The 15,333-nt window shown below is 41.6% G+C and overlaps 1 protein-coding gene across 6 annotated transcripts; it reads left to right on the forward strand.

The window, feature by feature from the left end:
• Positions 1-1,150: 1,150 nt before the first annotated feature.
• On the forward strand, positions 1,151-14,986 carry LOC118412799 (catenin alpha-2-like). Of its 6 annotated transcripts, XM_035815822.1 has the most exons (22): positions 1,161-1,419; positions 3,729-3,856; positions 3,986-4,175; positions 5,076-5,242; positions 5,388-5,507; positions 5,806-6,069; positions 6,749-6,796; positions 7,329-7,532; positions 7,901-7,978; positions 8,127-8,279; positions 8,514-8,763; positions 8,979-9,179; positions 9,385-9,536; positions 10,081-10,122; positions 10,570-10,633; positions 10,896-10,966; positions 11,236-11,417; positions 11,561-11,666; positions 11,791-11,925; positions 12,364-12,381; positions 13,381-13,506; positions 13,739-14,986. In XM_035815822.1, exons 2-22 carry the CDS (start codon positions 3,761-3,763, stop codon positions 13,898-13,900), a joined length of 2,829 nt encoding a protein of 942 aa, XP_035671715.1. In that variant the 5' UTR covers positions 1,161-1,419; positions 3,729-3,760; the 3' UTR covers positions 13,901-14,986. The 6 variants fall into 6 exon arrangements, with proteins under 6 accessions (XP_035671716.1, XP_035671715.1, XP_035671718.1 ...); XM_035815823.1 differs by lacking the exon at positions 12,364-12,381 and having other exon boundaries at positions 1,151-1,419; XM_035815825.1 differs by lacking the exon at positions 6,749-6,796 and having other exon boundaries at positions 1,172-1,419.
• The last annotated feature ends 347 nt before the right edge of the window (positions 14,987-15,333 follow it).

Raw genomic sequence — 15,333 nt, forward strand, 5'->3', positions numbered from 1 at the left:
GACCTCTCTAAACCTTAGGTCGCAAACTGTACTCTCGGGCCATCTAAACTCCTCTGTCATGTTTTCTGTTGGGCCATTTTCTGCTATTTATTCAGCGACCGGTGGAGCCTGGTAGAGGCCGGCTAGGAACTCTCAATCAATGTCCAATCAAGGATTTAGTCCAATGTCTTCTTCTCCACAGAAGAAAGGGAAATGAAATTTCAGGGACATTTTGAATTGAAGAAAACATATAACGTTAACATTGCATTTGGAAGAATATGGGTTAACGGGTCATACTATTTTAAACATCCATTTATTATAAATAACGTTGGATAATTTTCTTGCTCAGGAATTCTACACCGTTTTGCATGGTCCCTCGCATCCTCGCAGGGTTTTAAAAGGATTATAAGGTTAACGTTAACGCTACTAAACTTGATATCCATGTTACTGAGTAACGCGCTATAGGCCAATTAGGAGCAATGACAAGTAATTAAAAAGGAGATAGAAAAGATCAGAAAAGGACTCCTTTTCATCCGCGCCCCCACTCCGAGCTGAACAGGTTCCGACATCAGATATCTGTTCTTATCAGGGAATAATTTGCGCCCTTTATAATAGACATAATGAGCGCCGAAGTATGAGCGAAGTATGGAAACAAGGATAAACTAAAAGAAGACGGAGAAGGCAATATATTATGGGCTGGACCATGATGGAAAACCATGAAAGTTTCTTGGTTAACGCAAGGAGCTTTTATCAGTTAACCGTTACTGATAAAAGCTCCTTGGGTAACGTAAAGGAACAAACAGACACTTTCTTTTCAAGAAAAAAAACAGGACAAAAGATCATTTGAGAGTTTGCACCCACTTTCTTCCCACTGTTGTAAAAATAGAACGTATGAGCTACTCCAGTACGTCACTTTTCATGTCCGTTGCTTTGTCTCACCTCCGGCATGGCCATATTTGGTAACAGGGCGGCATTTAAATTCCTCAGGTGTGTCAACAAGCCCGAGGTCTAACGGACGCGCTCTCGTTCCCAGACCGTGACATCATTGGTCACGTGATCACAGGGCAGTGTGAATATCTTAGGAATGTGCCGATCTCTGTTTTACTCCCCCCGGAACGATAAGGCGATCAGAAGGAAGCATCGCTGAAAATCTGAAGCATTGGCTGAATTTCATAACTCTGTCATTAAATTGAGTATACAGGATAACAGGAAAAGTCCTGTTGGCTTCTATACTATTCTCCAGTAAAATTTATAATCTAAAGTCAACAGGAAGTACCTGTTCCTACAGGGAGGTGAAATACTCAGGGGAACAGCCTAGAGTGGCCCACACAAAGTGGTGAGGGTGGCGTCAAATAACAGTTGTTTTGCGTCGGACGCCTAGTTTTCCTAAGTGGGTTATATTCCGTCTGCAACTGAGAGATACAATTGTTATTCTGCAAGGTAAGGTTCTCATCATATTTTTTGATAATGTTTCCTTATTAAATCCGTGGCGTTTTGTAGATTTTAGGGGCGAGCTTTGGCTGAACGATATGGGGAACTGAAACGTCCCAAGTCTGGATCACGACTCGCCCTCCCTACGCGCGTCTCTCAGATCTCACATTTTTCCAGTATTCCTCAACATCAGGAGGATCCAGAACATCTGTTGCTGCTACGTGCTGATTTCTTTTCTCCCAGGTAGAACTGGGGCCGAGTTTAGGAGTATAGGGTGGTAGGATCTGGAGTTTTGGGTGTCTCGCTTGCCTCTTTATTTTCCAGTGATGTCTGACAGTCATCATGGCGGCTCGGAGATTTGAATCAGGGCAAAATAACTTCCGGTTTACCCCTATTCTTTTCGTGTGTAGATCACTTGTTGATCTCCAGTTTGACGTTTTCTCTTCCTGGATAACCCCTTAACATTCCCTATGGACGTTCCACTACTGGACTTTGAAATTATGCACAGACTGAATGGTTGAAATTATCGCCCTTCAAAAGTTTTTTTTTTTTCTAGCTGCCTAGACAGATCTGTAATACTCTCCCTACTAGTCATTGTTGTAACGTTGTTTTCACATCTTCTAGTGACTCAGTATATTCTCAGGGTGTGGGATACAAATATTCAACAGAAAATTGTAACAATCGTTTTTGTTCCACGCTTTCTAGATAATCTTAAGTTGTCTGTGTATTTGATAGATATTTATGATGTTTACCCAAGTAGTGTGGGAAAGTTGGCACTTCCAAAAACATGCTGCTTCAACCCCGTGGCTTCAAGTGGCAGAATGCAGTGCAAACAAGTTTGTTGATTCAAATTAGAGCCCGAATCAAACAGGCTGTCAGTTTTCTATCAGGTGATTTTTTTTATTGTATACTGTGGGCTGTTTGGGTTCATATATTTGCAACCATATTAACACCAGAGCTATGTAAATACATGTGTATTACAATTTATTATTTATAAAATTTAAGGCAAGTTGCCGCAACCAACAGCCTGAACAAAGAGAACTTGTTTGGACCACTGCATGCTATGAAAGATGCAAAGGGCAGAGTAAGACAGGTTACCTTGAGTGGAAGTTGAATAAGAATAAGATTGGTTGAGTCATACATCATAACATGCAGTTCTTAAACTTTAAGTTAAAGAATTTACTTGTCATTCGTCCTAGCAACAAAGATGTGCCAGCAGCTGTATTGAAACAACTTGGCATCATGCTGATGATAATTTTGGCAGGTTTGCTACATCCTGTGCTAGTGAGTGACAGTGACACGTTGTTGTCTGACTTAAAGGGTCATTTACTGCCTCTGTCAGCCTTGGCTTGAGTCGAGACAACAAGCTGAAGGACAGCAGCCTTTCCTGTGTCAGGTTACATGGTTAGGCCATGATGATTTGATTATATGGATGACATCCGCGCTCGCACCAATTTTCGGCCGTTTCCAAAAAAAAAAAGAAGTTTTTAACCACACAGTAAATTGTGCAAAGCAGCTGTAAAATGAGCATATATATGCTGTAGATTGAAGAAAAAGTATCAGAAAACATATAACTAATGCCATAGAATGCCAAAATAAATCTAAAGTCAAAGAATAAGATGTGAAAGGACAGAATTAAAAAAAAATATATTGTCGGTAGGGGTAGGTACCAGTACAGAAAATTCAGGTATAGGTCCTGTTCAGGTCCAAAGGATCATTTCCAGGTCCGGACCTGAACCTGGACCTGATTGTATGTGGAAACTTGAGAATTGGCAATACTCAAAACAATGGTAATTGGTCAATTTTGCTACAAAGGAGTCTGTTTGGTGGACTCCCATTTTAAAATCCCATCTCCATGTAATAAATGCTGTCTCTATACCTTTGACTGTAGAAACTTGGTACAATTTTATAATTGGCAAAACCACTGATTTTTTTTCAGGTCTGTTTTTATTGGATCGGTCCAAGAACAAAAAAAATGTTTTGCACCTGTACAATGTACTGGTCCCTACACCTCAGACTGTTGTTATACCATACTATGTGTTTTTAGTCCTATGTTCAACCTTCCTGACCACTTAGATTTCATATTGAAGGCAACTTTTTTTTTTTGGCCAAACTTTTTTTTTATTCGCTCGCTCGCATCAATTTTGGAGTTCCCAGAGGATGTCATCCATATAATCAAATCAACATGGCCTTAGACAAATACTAGTAGTTTGTACATTGTTCAATTGCCCTATAGTATAGGCTGTTAGTGTTAAACCTCATGTTCTTTCTACTTACCTTGTACTTAATTAAACTAGTTATGTTATAATATCTTTCAGTGGGACAGTAAACACAAACACAACAGCACAAGATGGCTTCACCAGGCGGTACCCTGAAATGGGACCCCAAGAATCTGGAGATCAAGACACACTCTGTAGAGAAGACACTGGAGCCACTGGTCACACAGGTTAGTCTGCAGTCTGCAAGCTTCAAGTCCAGATAATGTCTAACCTTCGATAAAGATTCAAATGTAAATTGAAAACAGAAGTTTAAACAGGTCTGTATTTAAGTACATGTATATTTCCAATTTTTTTAGGTCACAACACTTGTGAACACCAAAGGGAACTCTGGTAAGAAGAAGGGTCGTTCCAAGAAGGCCCATGTGCTGAGTGCCTTAGTCAAAAAGGCCACAGAGACCTTCATTGACAAGGGGGAGATAATCGCAAAGGACTATCCAGATATCCAGGATGACATGATGGCAGCCATCGATGACTGCAAGAAGACAGGTTCGAAATGTGTTTTTTTGTGGTTAGATATGTATAGAGTACTCTATTGAAGAACCAGCCAACTGTTGAATAAATTGATGCCATAAGAAACAATAATGATGATGATAGTGGAAATAATAGGAGAATGTCTGCATAATGTTGCAAAGTGTTGAATTCTCTGTGTTACATGTGAGCCAAGGAGACCACTTGCCTGTAAAGCAAATATAGAAATGCCAAACAGTCAGCAGACATAGCAGCGTGATGTTGACAGAATTCCTCCTCTGTGGACTTGAGCTGGATGTGAGACAGTTTGACTCACATCTGTGAGACACATGTTTAAAACAGCACACTAAAGTGCAAGTTAATCCAGCTGATTTGTGCTGTAACCATAGAAACCACAATGTGGTATACCATCTATTGTGGCCAGGATATCACATGCTAGTGACAAATATTATCTTTGCACTTGGAGCCATTGCCCTGGGATGAAAGTATGACAAAAGTGAATTTGATGTCACAAGTTTACTTGAAGGAGTGTCTTACCTTATACTATAGGGTACTGTATCTCTTGTGTTGTAATCATGTTGCCAAAATTAAGTTCAGGAATGTGGGAGAACTGTTCAACATCCAAGTGATCCAACCCAGACTTTGTAAACTTAATGTCAGGAAACTTGGCCATTACTAGGAGATGAGCCTGCTAGTTTCTATCCTCTCTCCTACCATGTTTTACTATTCAATCCCCAAAGCCAAGTTGATCATTAGAAATTGAATAGGAGCAAACGCCAACTAAAAAAGCCTATATTGGTTCAGCTACCTTGATATCTGTTAACCCATCATGCTTTTCTTTTTGGAAGGCAACACAAGATTGTAGCCCACTCAGCACAACCGGTCCCTTAACATACCACTTTGACTTCCATCCTACAGGTGACACCATGTACGCTGCCTCCCAGGAGTTTGCGGACGACCCGTGCTCCTCCATGAAGCGGGGTGCCATGGTGCGTGCGGCCCGCGCCCTTCTGTCTGCCGTCACCAGACTGCTCATCATCGCTGACATGGCTGACGTGCACATGTTACTGAAGCACCTCCGCATTGTGAGTTTGAACCCACAATTTGTATGGTTTAGATAATCAATCAGTTTCTATTTATGCTTTTTAGTGGGACTAGTGAACATTTTTGTGGTTGTCTTATACAAATGTTGATTTAAATCTCATATTGTTGTTTTCTTTGGTCCTTTAGGTTGAGGAGTCCCTTGAGAGGGTGCGTCAGGCACAGGACCAACAGGCGCTGAACAACGCCTTCCGCCAGTACGGCAAAGATGTGGTGGGGCTCAACGACATCGCCATGAAGAGACAGAACGTAAGAACTAGTTCTGCATGATATTTACTGGACAATGATCTGTAATTTCACTTTGTGTACATGTATGTAAACTGAGAGTCAGAAGCTTACATTGCGACTGATTGTGCAATACACATTGTTATGAATAGAAAAGCTCCTTTCATCAATGTTTGGAAAAATAATAAGAGGTTGAAAAATTAGAACTCCTAAATATAAACACAGATAAGTATGTTCCCCATTGTACACAGCACTACAAGAGTCAAGTTCATTTTCACCACACGATCATGATTATTTAGAAATATTTTTTCTTCCTGCTCAGGACTTGATCGACCCTGCCCGGCGTGATGAGATGGCTGCTGCCCGTAACACACTGAAGAAGAACAGCATGATGCTGTACACGGCCTCCAAGGCCTTCCTGCGCCACCCTGATGTCGCTGCGGCCAAGGCCAACCGGGACTACGTGTACAAACAAGTCTGCGATGCTGTCAACTCTCTGTCCAACACTGCGCAGGCTTCTGGACCCGCGGATCCTCACCCTTACGAGGGGGCTGGTGAGCTGGCCGCAGCACTGGACGAGTTCGATGTAAGTCATAATGTACAAGGGTCCTCCAAACTAGGGGGACGCGCTTTTTACATCATGTCATGTCACCAGACAATTACTTGTTTTTGTTTCAGCTTTTCAAGCCAAATTATATTGCCCCATTTTGTTATGCAACCAGAAATGTGTACGTGTAGTACACCTAAGCATCACAGTTTGCTGTAAAGTGTACTGTCATCAGGGTGGGGGAAACACTAACTAAACACCAAACGGATAATGTGTTCCCCAGTCAACATAACACCCTTGTATATCCGTACGTGCTGTTTCTTTCACATTTTGGTGGTTGGTATTTTCCTGAGGTCACTTACATTTCCTTGCCCCCTCTCCTGCTATTGTTACCACATTTATGATCCCTGTGATTTGTTTATTTCTCTGTACTCAGTATTCCAGTGGTGCCTCTCAGCACTTTCTCTCAGTAGAGCAGTTTGGCTGGACCATAGATAGTTGCAACTTTTGATAGCCTTCATTGGCCACCGTTGCAAAGAAATGTTCACATAATGATTGTGTAAAAGCTAATGTCGTCATAATAAATGTACTTTCATATAGAAAGAACACAAAAAGTGGTCTTGACAAAGTGTTCATATGGAGGGAAAGTCTGCTTCATTCTTTGCTTCTACTTTTATGGTTTGGTGCTATGGCTTTATTTTCCTTTTATCATCTGGAGGGTCGACGTAGGCGGGACCTTCTCTCTCGTGCTATGGATGATTTCGATGTAAGTACAAGTCCCAGCTCACAGAACTGTACAGTCTGTGTACCTCTCTCCTAGCAGTGCATGCCCGTGTCCCTCCCACTTCTTGTTGCCTAATCCCAAACTTCCTTTTTTGTACACTTGACACCACATGCATGTATGTAACTTAGTGCTACTGTATTCACTGTACTAATCACATTGAGGCTAGATTATTTTTCAAACATTGCTGCTGTTCTGTTACAGGTATGCAAATGGCCATCACTAACATATATCACGAAGAAAAAAGTTAACATCAACATTTAAGTAAACAATGAGAGCATCAATGTTTTAAAAGGCAACAATGTTGTTGTGATGGTTTAACAGAAATGCTGAACTGGTATTATGCAGTTTGTGTTGCGCATTTGTAACTTTTGACCTTTCAGTAAGTGATAGGTGAAATGATAATTTCAGTATGCAGTGTGAAATAAGTAAAGTTTGGTATGCATGTTACAGTCAGATTTGTTTTGTTGCGAGCAATGAATCTAAGTGTTGAAACCTTGTGTGAATCTCTCTGCAGCAAAAGATCGTGATGGACCCTGCCAGCTACAATGAGGTGCGTACGCGCCCGTCCCTGGAGGAGCGCCTGGAGAGCATCATCAGTGGCGCAGCCCTCATGGCAGACTCGTCCTGCACACGTGATGACAGGCGGGAGCGCATCGTGGCCGAGTGTAACGCTGTGAGGCAGGCCCTGCAGGACCTGCTGACTGAGTACATGAACTGTGTAAGTTGTAGGAGCTGTACTGTGGCTTGCCTGTATTTGCCAAGATTTGCATTGATGGTCATTGCTCTTGTAAAAGTCAGGAATGAGCTTGATTTCTGATTGACATTCCCCGTATTTGCCAAGATTTATCATCATCACTGCAATTCAGTGCTTGCACTGAAGTCGGCCGTCATTTACTTCCACTGTTTTTTGTTCGATGCTGTCCACTGAGCCCATCCAAACATGGTCCCGCTCAACTGTTTATGCTAGGACAAAAAGCAGCCTTTGCATCTGTAGAAGGGAAGACATGTTTGGTTGATGTAGTATTGTTTTTCCTTATGTGTATGTTGTGTAACATATGATAAGATATAAGTTGTGTTGTTGCACAGGCTGGTGGGCGGAAGACCAAGGAGCTGGATGAGGCTGTGGACAGGATGCACAAGAAGACCAGGGATCTCCGCAGACAGGTATAACTTGGAATCTTTTTATCTAGTGACTTGGAAAATCTTTTCAAGAGAGACATTTTTACATCCCACGCGAGTCCCTTGTCTGTGTATTTTTGTGTGTTAGATAGCTTGTTGGAAATCTGATTTTTTGTCAACTTCTGATTTCCAGCTGCGCAAGGCTGTGGTGGACCACGTGTCGGACTCCTTCCTGGAGACCAACGTTCCCCTGCTGGTGTTGATCGAGGCTGCAAAGCGCGGGAACGAGAAGGAGGTTAAGGAATATGCCCAGGTGTTCCGTGAGCACGCCAACAAGCTGGTTGAGGTAAGCCTGGATATGTTGAATGAATAAATGGTTTATTAGATCAATACAATCAGGTAAAAAGTATATCACATACTACGTAACCATCTTACCAATATTTGTATATGTTGGGCCCTGTCAACCTTTTCATTCTCTTTCACTTTTCCACTTAGCATTTGTGTCAAAAATATCATAAAATGTGTGTAGAAATGAGACCTGCCAGCTGTCCTGCCTAACAGTACATCTTGATCCTCACAGGTGGCCAACCTGGCCTGTTCCATGTCCAACAATGAGGAGGGGGTGAAGCTTGTCCGCCTGGCAGCCAATCAGATCGAGAACCTCTGTCCCCAAGTCATCAACGCTGCCCTGACCCTGGCAGCCCGCCCTCGCAGCAAGGTCGCGCAGGAGAACATGGACGTGTTCCGTGACCAGTGGGAGACCCAGGTGCGCCTACTGACGGAGGCTGTGGATGACATAACGTCCATCGATGACTTCCTGGCTGTTTCCGGTATGTTCTGTGGCAAAGTTCACGTCACCTGAATCTATAAGTGTGTTTGCTGGACACTTTGGTGGATCAGTTGAAGTTTTCAAAATGTGAAAGATTATAACTCATTCTTGAAGGCTTTTTCTTAACTACATAGCCCACCATTTCCAACAATGTATGCCAGGTTTGTATTATCTATATTGTAATGCCTAATCCCATGTTAAATCATGTACTCGCAGAACAACACATCCTGGAGGATGTGAACAAGTGCCTGCTGGCTCGCCAGGAGAATGATGCCGACACGTTTGACCGCACAGCGGGGGCCATCAGGGGGCGCGTCTCCCGGGTCTGTAACGTGGTGAACGCAGAGATGGACAACTACGAGCCTGGGATCTACACAGAGAGAGTCAGGGAGGCTGTGGTGCTGCTGGGTGACCAAGGTTTGTATGATCTGGAGTTCTGTAGCCATGTAGTATAGTTGGAAGCTATCAAAACATGTAGACATAGTCTTGTCCAAATGTCTGTTGACTTGTCAAATTTCGAAAAAACATAGCTTGTCTGGAATCTTTGTCCATTTTTTCTGCACATTAAGATTTTTTAATAAAAAGTTTTATTCCATAAACACCACTCATTCTTTCTCCACAGTGATGCCAGCTTTTACGGAGTGTGTTGAAATCGTGGTTGATGCCCTGAGCCAGGACCCGCCGAAGGAAACTGATGAGAACGAGCTGATCGACTCTTCTCGCAACGTGTACGAGGGTGTCCGTGACGTCAGGCGTGCAGTCCTGATGATCAGGGTATGTTTGTTCGGAGCTGATACTAAATTTGTATTTTGTCGCAATGAGTGATCAGTTGGTGTGCCTAGGTAGTTAGTTCCAGTGCATGATTTAACTGGAAAGGAGAATGAAAATAGAATGCCACATGCAAAACTGTAGCTTTTAGGCACACTTTTGTTAATTAAAAAGAAGAAAATTTATTCAAAGATGGAAACTTGAGCTGCATGGCAAAGTGTACAATATTTTTCTCACTTGTGGCATGTAACCTTTGGCAGACAACACTGGCATTTAGTCTTGCATCATGGCTTCTGTGTGTTATACTGTAGCCTTTCTTCTGTTTGTTCTGTCTGGTTCTTTTCTCTCCACTCTATATGTGCAGTCCATGAGTCATGACTGAAAGCACAGTTCAGCATGAGGTTCAGCATGTCGCCCATGTAAAGTGAGCCTGGCTGTTGAAACGTTTTTAGTTTCCATGTTTTTAGTCTGGTTTACAAGACTTGTTCATGGCCCCTGTTTGTTGTCACTTCTCTACTCTTCTTCCTGTTCTGGTGTCTCCTCTGTGCAGTTAGCAGGAGAGTATATAAATCCTCTCCGCCCGCCCTTGTTGGTAAGATTCAGTCCGATGTCTTGTGTGCCACATTTGTCAGTCTTAAGTCTGAGGAGAAAGGGAGTTATGGTTATGAGTGATGACTTAATAATTCCAACTGCTTGCTTGAGTATCGGAATAAACAACTGCTTTCATGATGTATATTGTATGATTTGATGAAGTACTCCAAGCCATAACAAAGAGGTTGGAAAGTCAACCCTTACTAAATATTGTCTTATTGAAGGATTTGTTGCCATATTTTTTAGATAGAATTCATTTGCTTGCCAAAACTTTTTAAATGTACTTAAAAAAGCATATACCGGTAATTTTGTCAGTAGAGTCTGTAGACAAGCTACTTACATATAGTATTCTCACTTTGCCTGCATCATGAAAGACCGACTTGTTAATGGCCTGTCTTTCATGCATTGAGCTTCTTCTGTCTAACCACAAACTTGGTCCCCCTTTCAGAGCCCAGAGGAACTGGAGACAGACACAGAATATGAAGATGAGACATATGAGACCCACAGCAGATGTAAGTATGCAGGATCTTGTACAAATAAGAATAGATAGAATGTGTAATACTACATTTTCACTAGGATTTTGTGGTTTGTGTAATAAAAAAGATGAAATGCTGGATTTTCTAGGTGTGACAGTGCATCACACTTGCATTTGATTTAAGTGGCAGGTAAATCAGTGAACAACTGTCTTTTAGGATATAATACCTTGCTGTCTGTGTAGTCAATGTTCATTTTGATTCATTAACAAGTTGTATGTTCCCTTTTTGATGATTTCAGCAAGTCGCATGACTGATGACAGAGAGCTGGAGGGATCCCAGGCTGGGGAGTTTGGTGGGAAGAGTGCCAGGGTAGGCTGTCATGTCACTTGTCCTAGACTTGTGTATTCATTTATTTCTTTATTAATCTTAGGGGTGGTCTGTTCAGACTTATGTTTTCATCTTACATACATGTAGCTCAATTTTACGAGGAATGTCCTAAAATGCTTCAGACACCTAAAATGCTTCAGACAAAGTAAGTAATTGGCATGTATTGAGCTGTATCACCCCATTACCTTACCTTTCCTTACTGCATGTCTCAAGTTTTAAATGGACTGATTGATTACGTGTTTGGTTGACAGGCCCTGATGAGAGAGCTCCCCGAAGAAGAGAAGAAGAAGATCGCACATCAGCTGGAGGTTTTCCGTGCCGAGAAGAGCAAGCTGGACGAGGAAATCGCCAAGTGGGACGACAGTGGCAATGACATCATCGTCCTGGCTAAACAGATGTGTATGATCATGATGGAGATGACAGACTTTACCAGGTCAGTAGTGTTTAGCTTACTAGCTTGTTAGTTAACTATTGATTACATTGTTTCTCAAGCTTCTACAGCTATTCATTTGAAATACAAATTATATTAGGAAACTACTTGACCAACAAGTTTTGTTCCTACCTGTACAACCACAGAGGCCATGGCCCACTGAAGTCCACTATGGATGTCATCAATGCAGCCAAGAGGATCGCTGAGGCTGGCACCAAGATGGACAAGTTGGCCAGAGCCATTGCTGACCAGGTCAGTAGTTGAGTCCACTTGGTGTGCGAGGCTGATTTGATCTTCTCCCTCAGTATTGAACATGGTACAGTAACCAGTTTTACCCAGCTGGAGTGTGAATAACCTGTCCATTTCTGCCCCGTAGTGCCCAGAGTCCCAGACGAAGGACGACCTGTTGGCGTACCTGCAGAGAATCGCTCTGTTCTGTCACCAGCTCAACATCGCCAGTAAGGTGAAGGCTGAGGTGCAGAACATCAGCGGAGAGCTCATCGTGTCGGGGGTGAGTTTTACTCTAACAGCAACATGCTGGTTATCATCTGTGAACCACCATCGCTTCTTATTGTTATTAACTGGGTGTAAAATCTTCTAAAGTCAATAGCATGGATATAATGACGTAAACTGCATCTTAACATTTCCTCTCTGTCACGACGTTAATAGTCTGTATATAGCCATTTATTGCCATACTTGTTAAATCTCTATTACTGCGTTATTTCTCCACAACTTGCCCGTTTTCACCATGTTGTGTACCAGCTATCCATTGACGAGCTGTCACTGCTGTTGCCTGTATAGTGCAGTTATCTCTCTCCATACTTGTTGCCATACATGCTGAAGTTATTGTTTACATGTCACGACTGTGTATGAGGAGATGTCCACCTGTATTGCACTTTGTGAGATATGCCCAGTAATCCCACTCTTCTTTCATTTTCATATTCGATAGCCACACTGGGCATCTATGGTAAGTTATACTAAGTTGAGACGTCTGGAAAGTCTGCCTGATTTCTTAAGGTGGAATCACTTTTGACTGAAGTCTTGACCAACCCTGCGACGACCCTTAGATCAGAAACCTGACGATTAGACTGCTAGACTAACCTTCACCGAGCTCAGGTCTTCAGACAAAAGTGACTTCATTTTAGCAAATCATCAGAGTTTGCACTTTTACTCTTCTACTCCACCCACTCCTTTTGATTTGAGATATCTTCACCCACTTGAGGTTGATTTTCACTGAATGGGCATGCAGTATGTGGCATGCAGAGCAAAAGTCCTGCAACAACAGGTACCTCAAATGAGTGCAGGCATTAAAAAGTAAAAATAAGGATATGACAGATTTAGAAACCAATGGCTGCAAATACATGTAATTATCTCTGTAATTTTCTGGTGATTCAATCCCGGATGCTTTCAACTTAATTTTAAGCTCTTGCCATTGTGTTACCATTGTACATGACAAACCTGGACTTTGTTGTGGATGTCATGTTGATGTGTTTTGTTTTCGTTTGTTTGTTTGTTTGTTGTGCTTAACTGCCATGGTTGCCATCTTATCCTTAAACTGGAGTTCACTAGCTATAGAACTGGATGCACACAAAACTTTCCCACCCAAATTAGTCAGTTCAGTGCTGTCAGACCACATGATAGACCAGAGATAAATATGTTCACCTTCCTTCAGTAGCCTTGATAAACCTCTCCCATGGGCAGCAAAACTGATACCTATCTACAGTGTGTTCCACTATGGATAGAATCTTTTACATCTTCAAAGCTGTGCCCCGGTAGCTGACTTCCCCTCTTGATGGAAATAAGTTGATTCTCAAATACATTAATTCTTTATAAACAAGATATTGTCTCTACTGTCTGGCCTTTTTGGAGTGTGTGGACATTTTGTTCAACCCTTGAGACGGTACTGACATATCTTGACTCACAAGGATTTCCTCTCATTAAATATGTTTTACTTTCCTCTCTGTAGTTGGACAGTGCCACCTCCCTGATCACAGCGTCTAAGAACCTGATGAATGCTGTGGTGTTGACAGTCAAGTCCTGCTACGTCGCCTCCACTAAGTACAAGAAGGCCATGAAGAACCACAATGTCAATGTGAGTACTGGCTTGTAGTCTGCATTTATAACTATTAAACTAAAGATTGATAGGTTGGAAGGTTGTTGCCTTGAAGATTGTTGAAACTGTTATAAACTTTTTTGTTAGGTTGAACAACTAAACTTTTCAGTAGCATATTGTAGGTGTCATACAGAACCTTGTTTTTAGTGCCACATGGCCTTACACTTGGGGATGTAAGCTTCAACAAAACATTGTTGTTCCTCCTGTCCAGTCCCCGGTGGTTCTGTGGAAGATGAAGGCACCTGAGAAGAAGCCACTCGTGAGGCGTGAGAAACCAGAGGAGCTGTCCGCTAAGGTCCGCAAGGGGTCACAGAAGAGGCACTTTTCACCCATCCAGGCACTGAGTGAATTCTCCAGCAGAGATACATTCTAAGGGCTGATTGGATGAACTGAGGTGCACATGTATAGTTGCTTTGAACAATAAGCTTGTATCGACTTTGACATTTCCTGTATAGCTTCATATAAAAACTTTGTAACACAATGTATAGGACAAGCAGCCCTAATGCTGACACTACATAATCATCAGTCAGCAGTGCTGCTGTTGCATTAAGAAAACTAGATAAGTGTTCACTTTTACCAACAGAGAATCAAGTTCGTAATTTAAGTAGGATGCTTTACCTTGTATTTGCCAAAGGAATCAAAAGTTTTACCTGTCAGTGGTGATATGAATCAATGAGTCTTAATCATACTGTCTAAAATGTAGACATTTCTAAGCATTGTATTTTAGTGTATAATTTTATACAGAGCACGTTGTGAACAGTTTTCCTAACATGGAATAGTGGAAAGAAACTTTTGACATCAGCTAAAGCTGACATAAAGTTGGGAACTGACATACAGTTGGGGACAGAGAATGTTTTTTGTCACTTATTGCACTCCACTGTTACATTCCATTCTTTTTTTAAAGTAACAGTTTGTTCATTGTGTTGTTACTTTCTGTGTACCAGGGTCTGTAAGTTGTTTTGATACAATAGCAAGGATGATGAGTTTCCTTTAAAATTACGCTTTTTGTGAAACATGATTGCTTTGTTGTTGAGGTTGCTGTACTGGCTATCTTTCTGGACGTTTAATATTTTTGGCACAATTGTGATCAGACAATTGATATTCTGACTTCTATGTTGACTGTGATTGTTTAGATGGCAGTGCCTTTTCTCTTGTAGAAAGAACATGTTTGGTGTCAAATGTAAAGATGAAGGGAAAATCTATGCCATACTAGTGACAGAAAGTGATATTTTTGTAAAGGTGATTTCTGGCTAGGTATACACTAAAAGTGAGTCTAGGCTGGAAAGTATCTAACCAACATGTACTGTGTGTGTAATAAAATTTCCCATGTAGCTCACTGTATCTGGTGGATTTGAATGTATACAACATAGCCAACTGCTGACATACATGATTATAATGACTATGATTTAAGGGCAGATAGTTTGCTTGACTTTGAGCAATAAAAGAGTGGGTAACTGAAGATGGTGTTTTGCTGGTCAGTCTTGTAGTTAGATGCACTAATGTAAACTAATCAGAAGTTTGGGGCATTTTTTCCCTACAAGTTGCGGCAAAATGCATTTCAGACATTGAGAGTCGTATCGTCAGACTATTCTTATTGGCAAGCCCTTTATTCGGAGAGAGTTATGAAATGTTTAGAACATTTTTCACTTATTCTTGGAATGATGCCTGTATCAGAATTACGTACATTCCCATGATAATAGCAATTATGTAGAGATTAGATTCTTTCATTGTCAAAGCAAAGGTCATCAAAATAACATAAATAGCTGGTACACTTCACCTATTTACCTATCTAAATTACTATACATC

The sequence above is a fragment of the Branchiostoma floridae genome, chromosome 4, assembly GCF_000003815.2.
Source record: "Branchiostoma floridae strain S238N-H82 chromosome 4, Bfl_VNyyK, whole genome shotgun sequence".
NCBI lineage: Eukaryota > Metazoa > Chordata > Leptocardii > Amphioxiformes > Branchiostomatidae > Branchiostoma > Branchiostoma floridae.

Excerpts from the sequence above, each read along its gene's own strand:
- LOC118412799 (XM_035815822.1), top strand. The coding sequence starts at position 3,761 with ATGGCTTCACCAGGCGGTACCCTGAAATGGGACCCCAAGAATCTGGAG. Across the intron at positions 4,176-5,075 it reads CGATGACTGCAAGAAGACAG|GTGACACCATGTACGCTGCC; the intron begins GTTCGAAATGTG and ends TCCATCCTACAG. Across the intron at positions 9,180-9,384 it reads GGTGCTGCTGGGTGACCAAG|TGATGCCAGCTTTTACGGAG; the intron begins GTTTGTATGATC and ends CTTTCTCCACAG.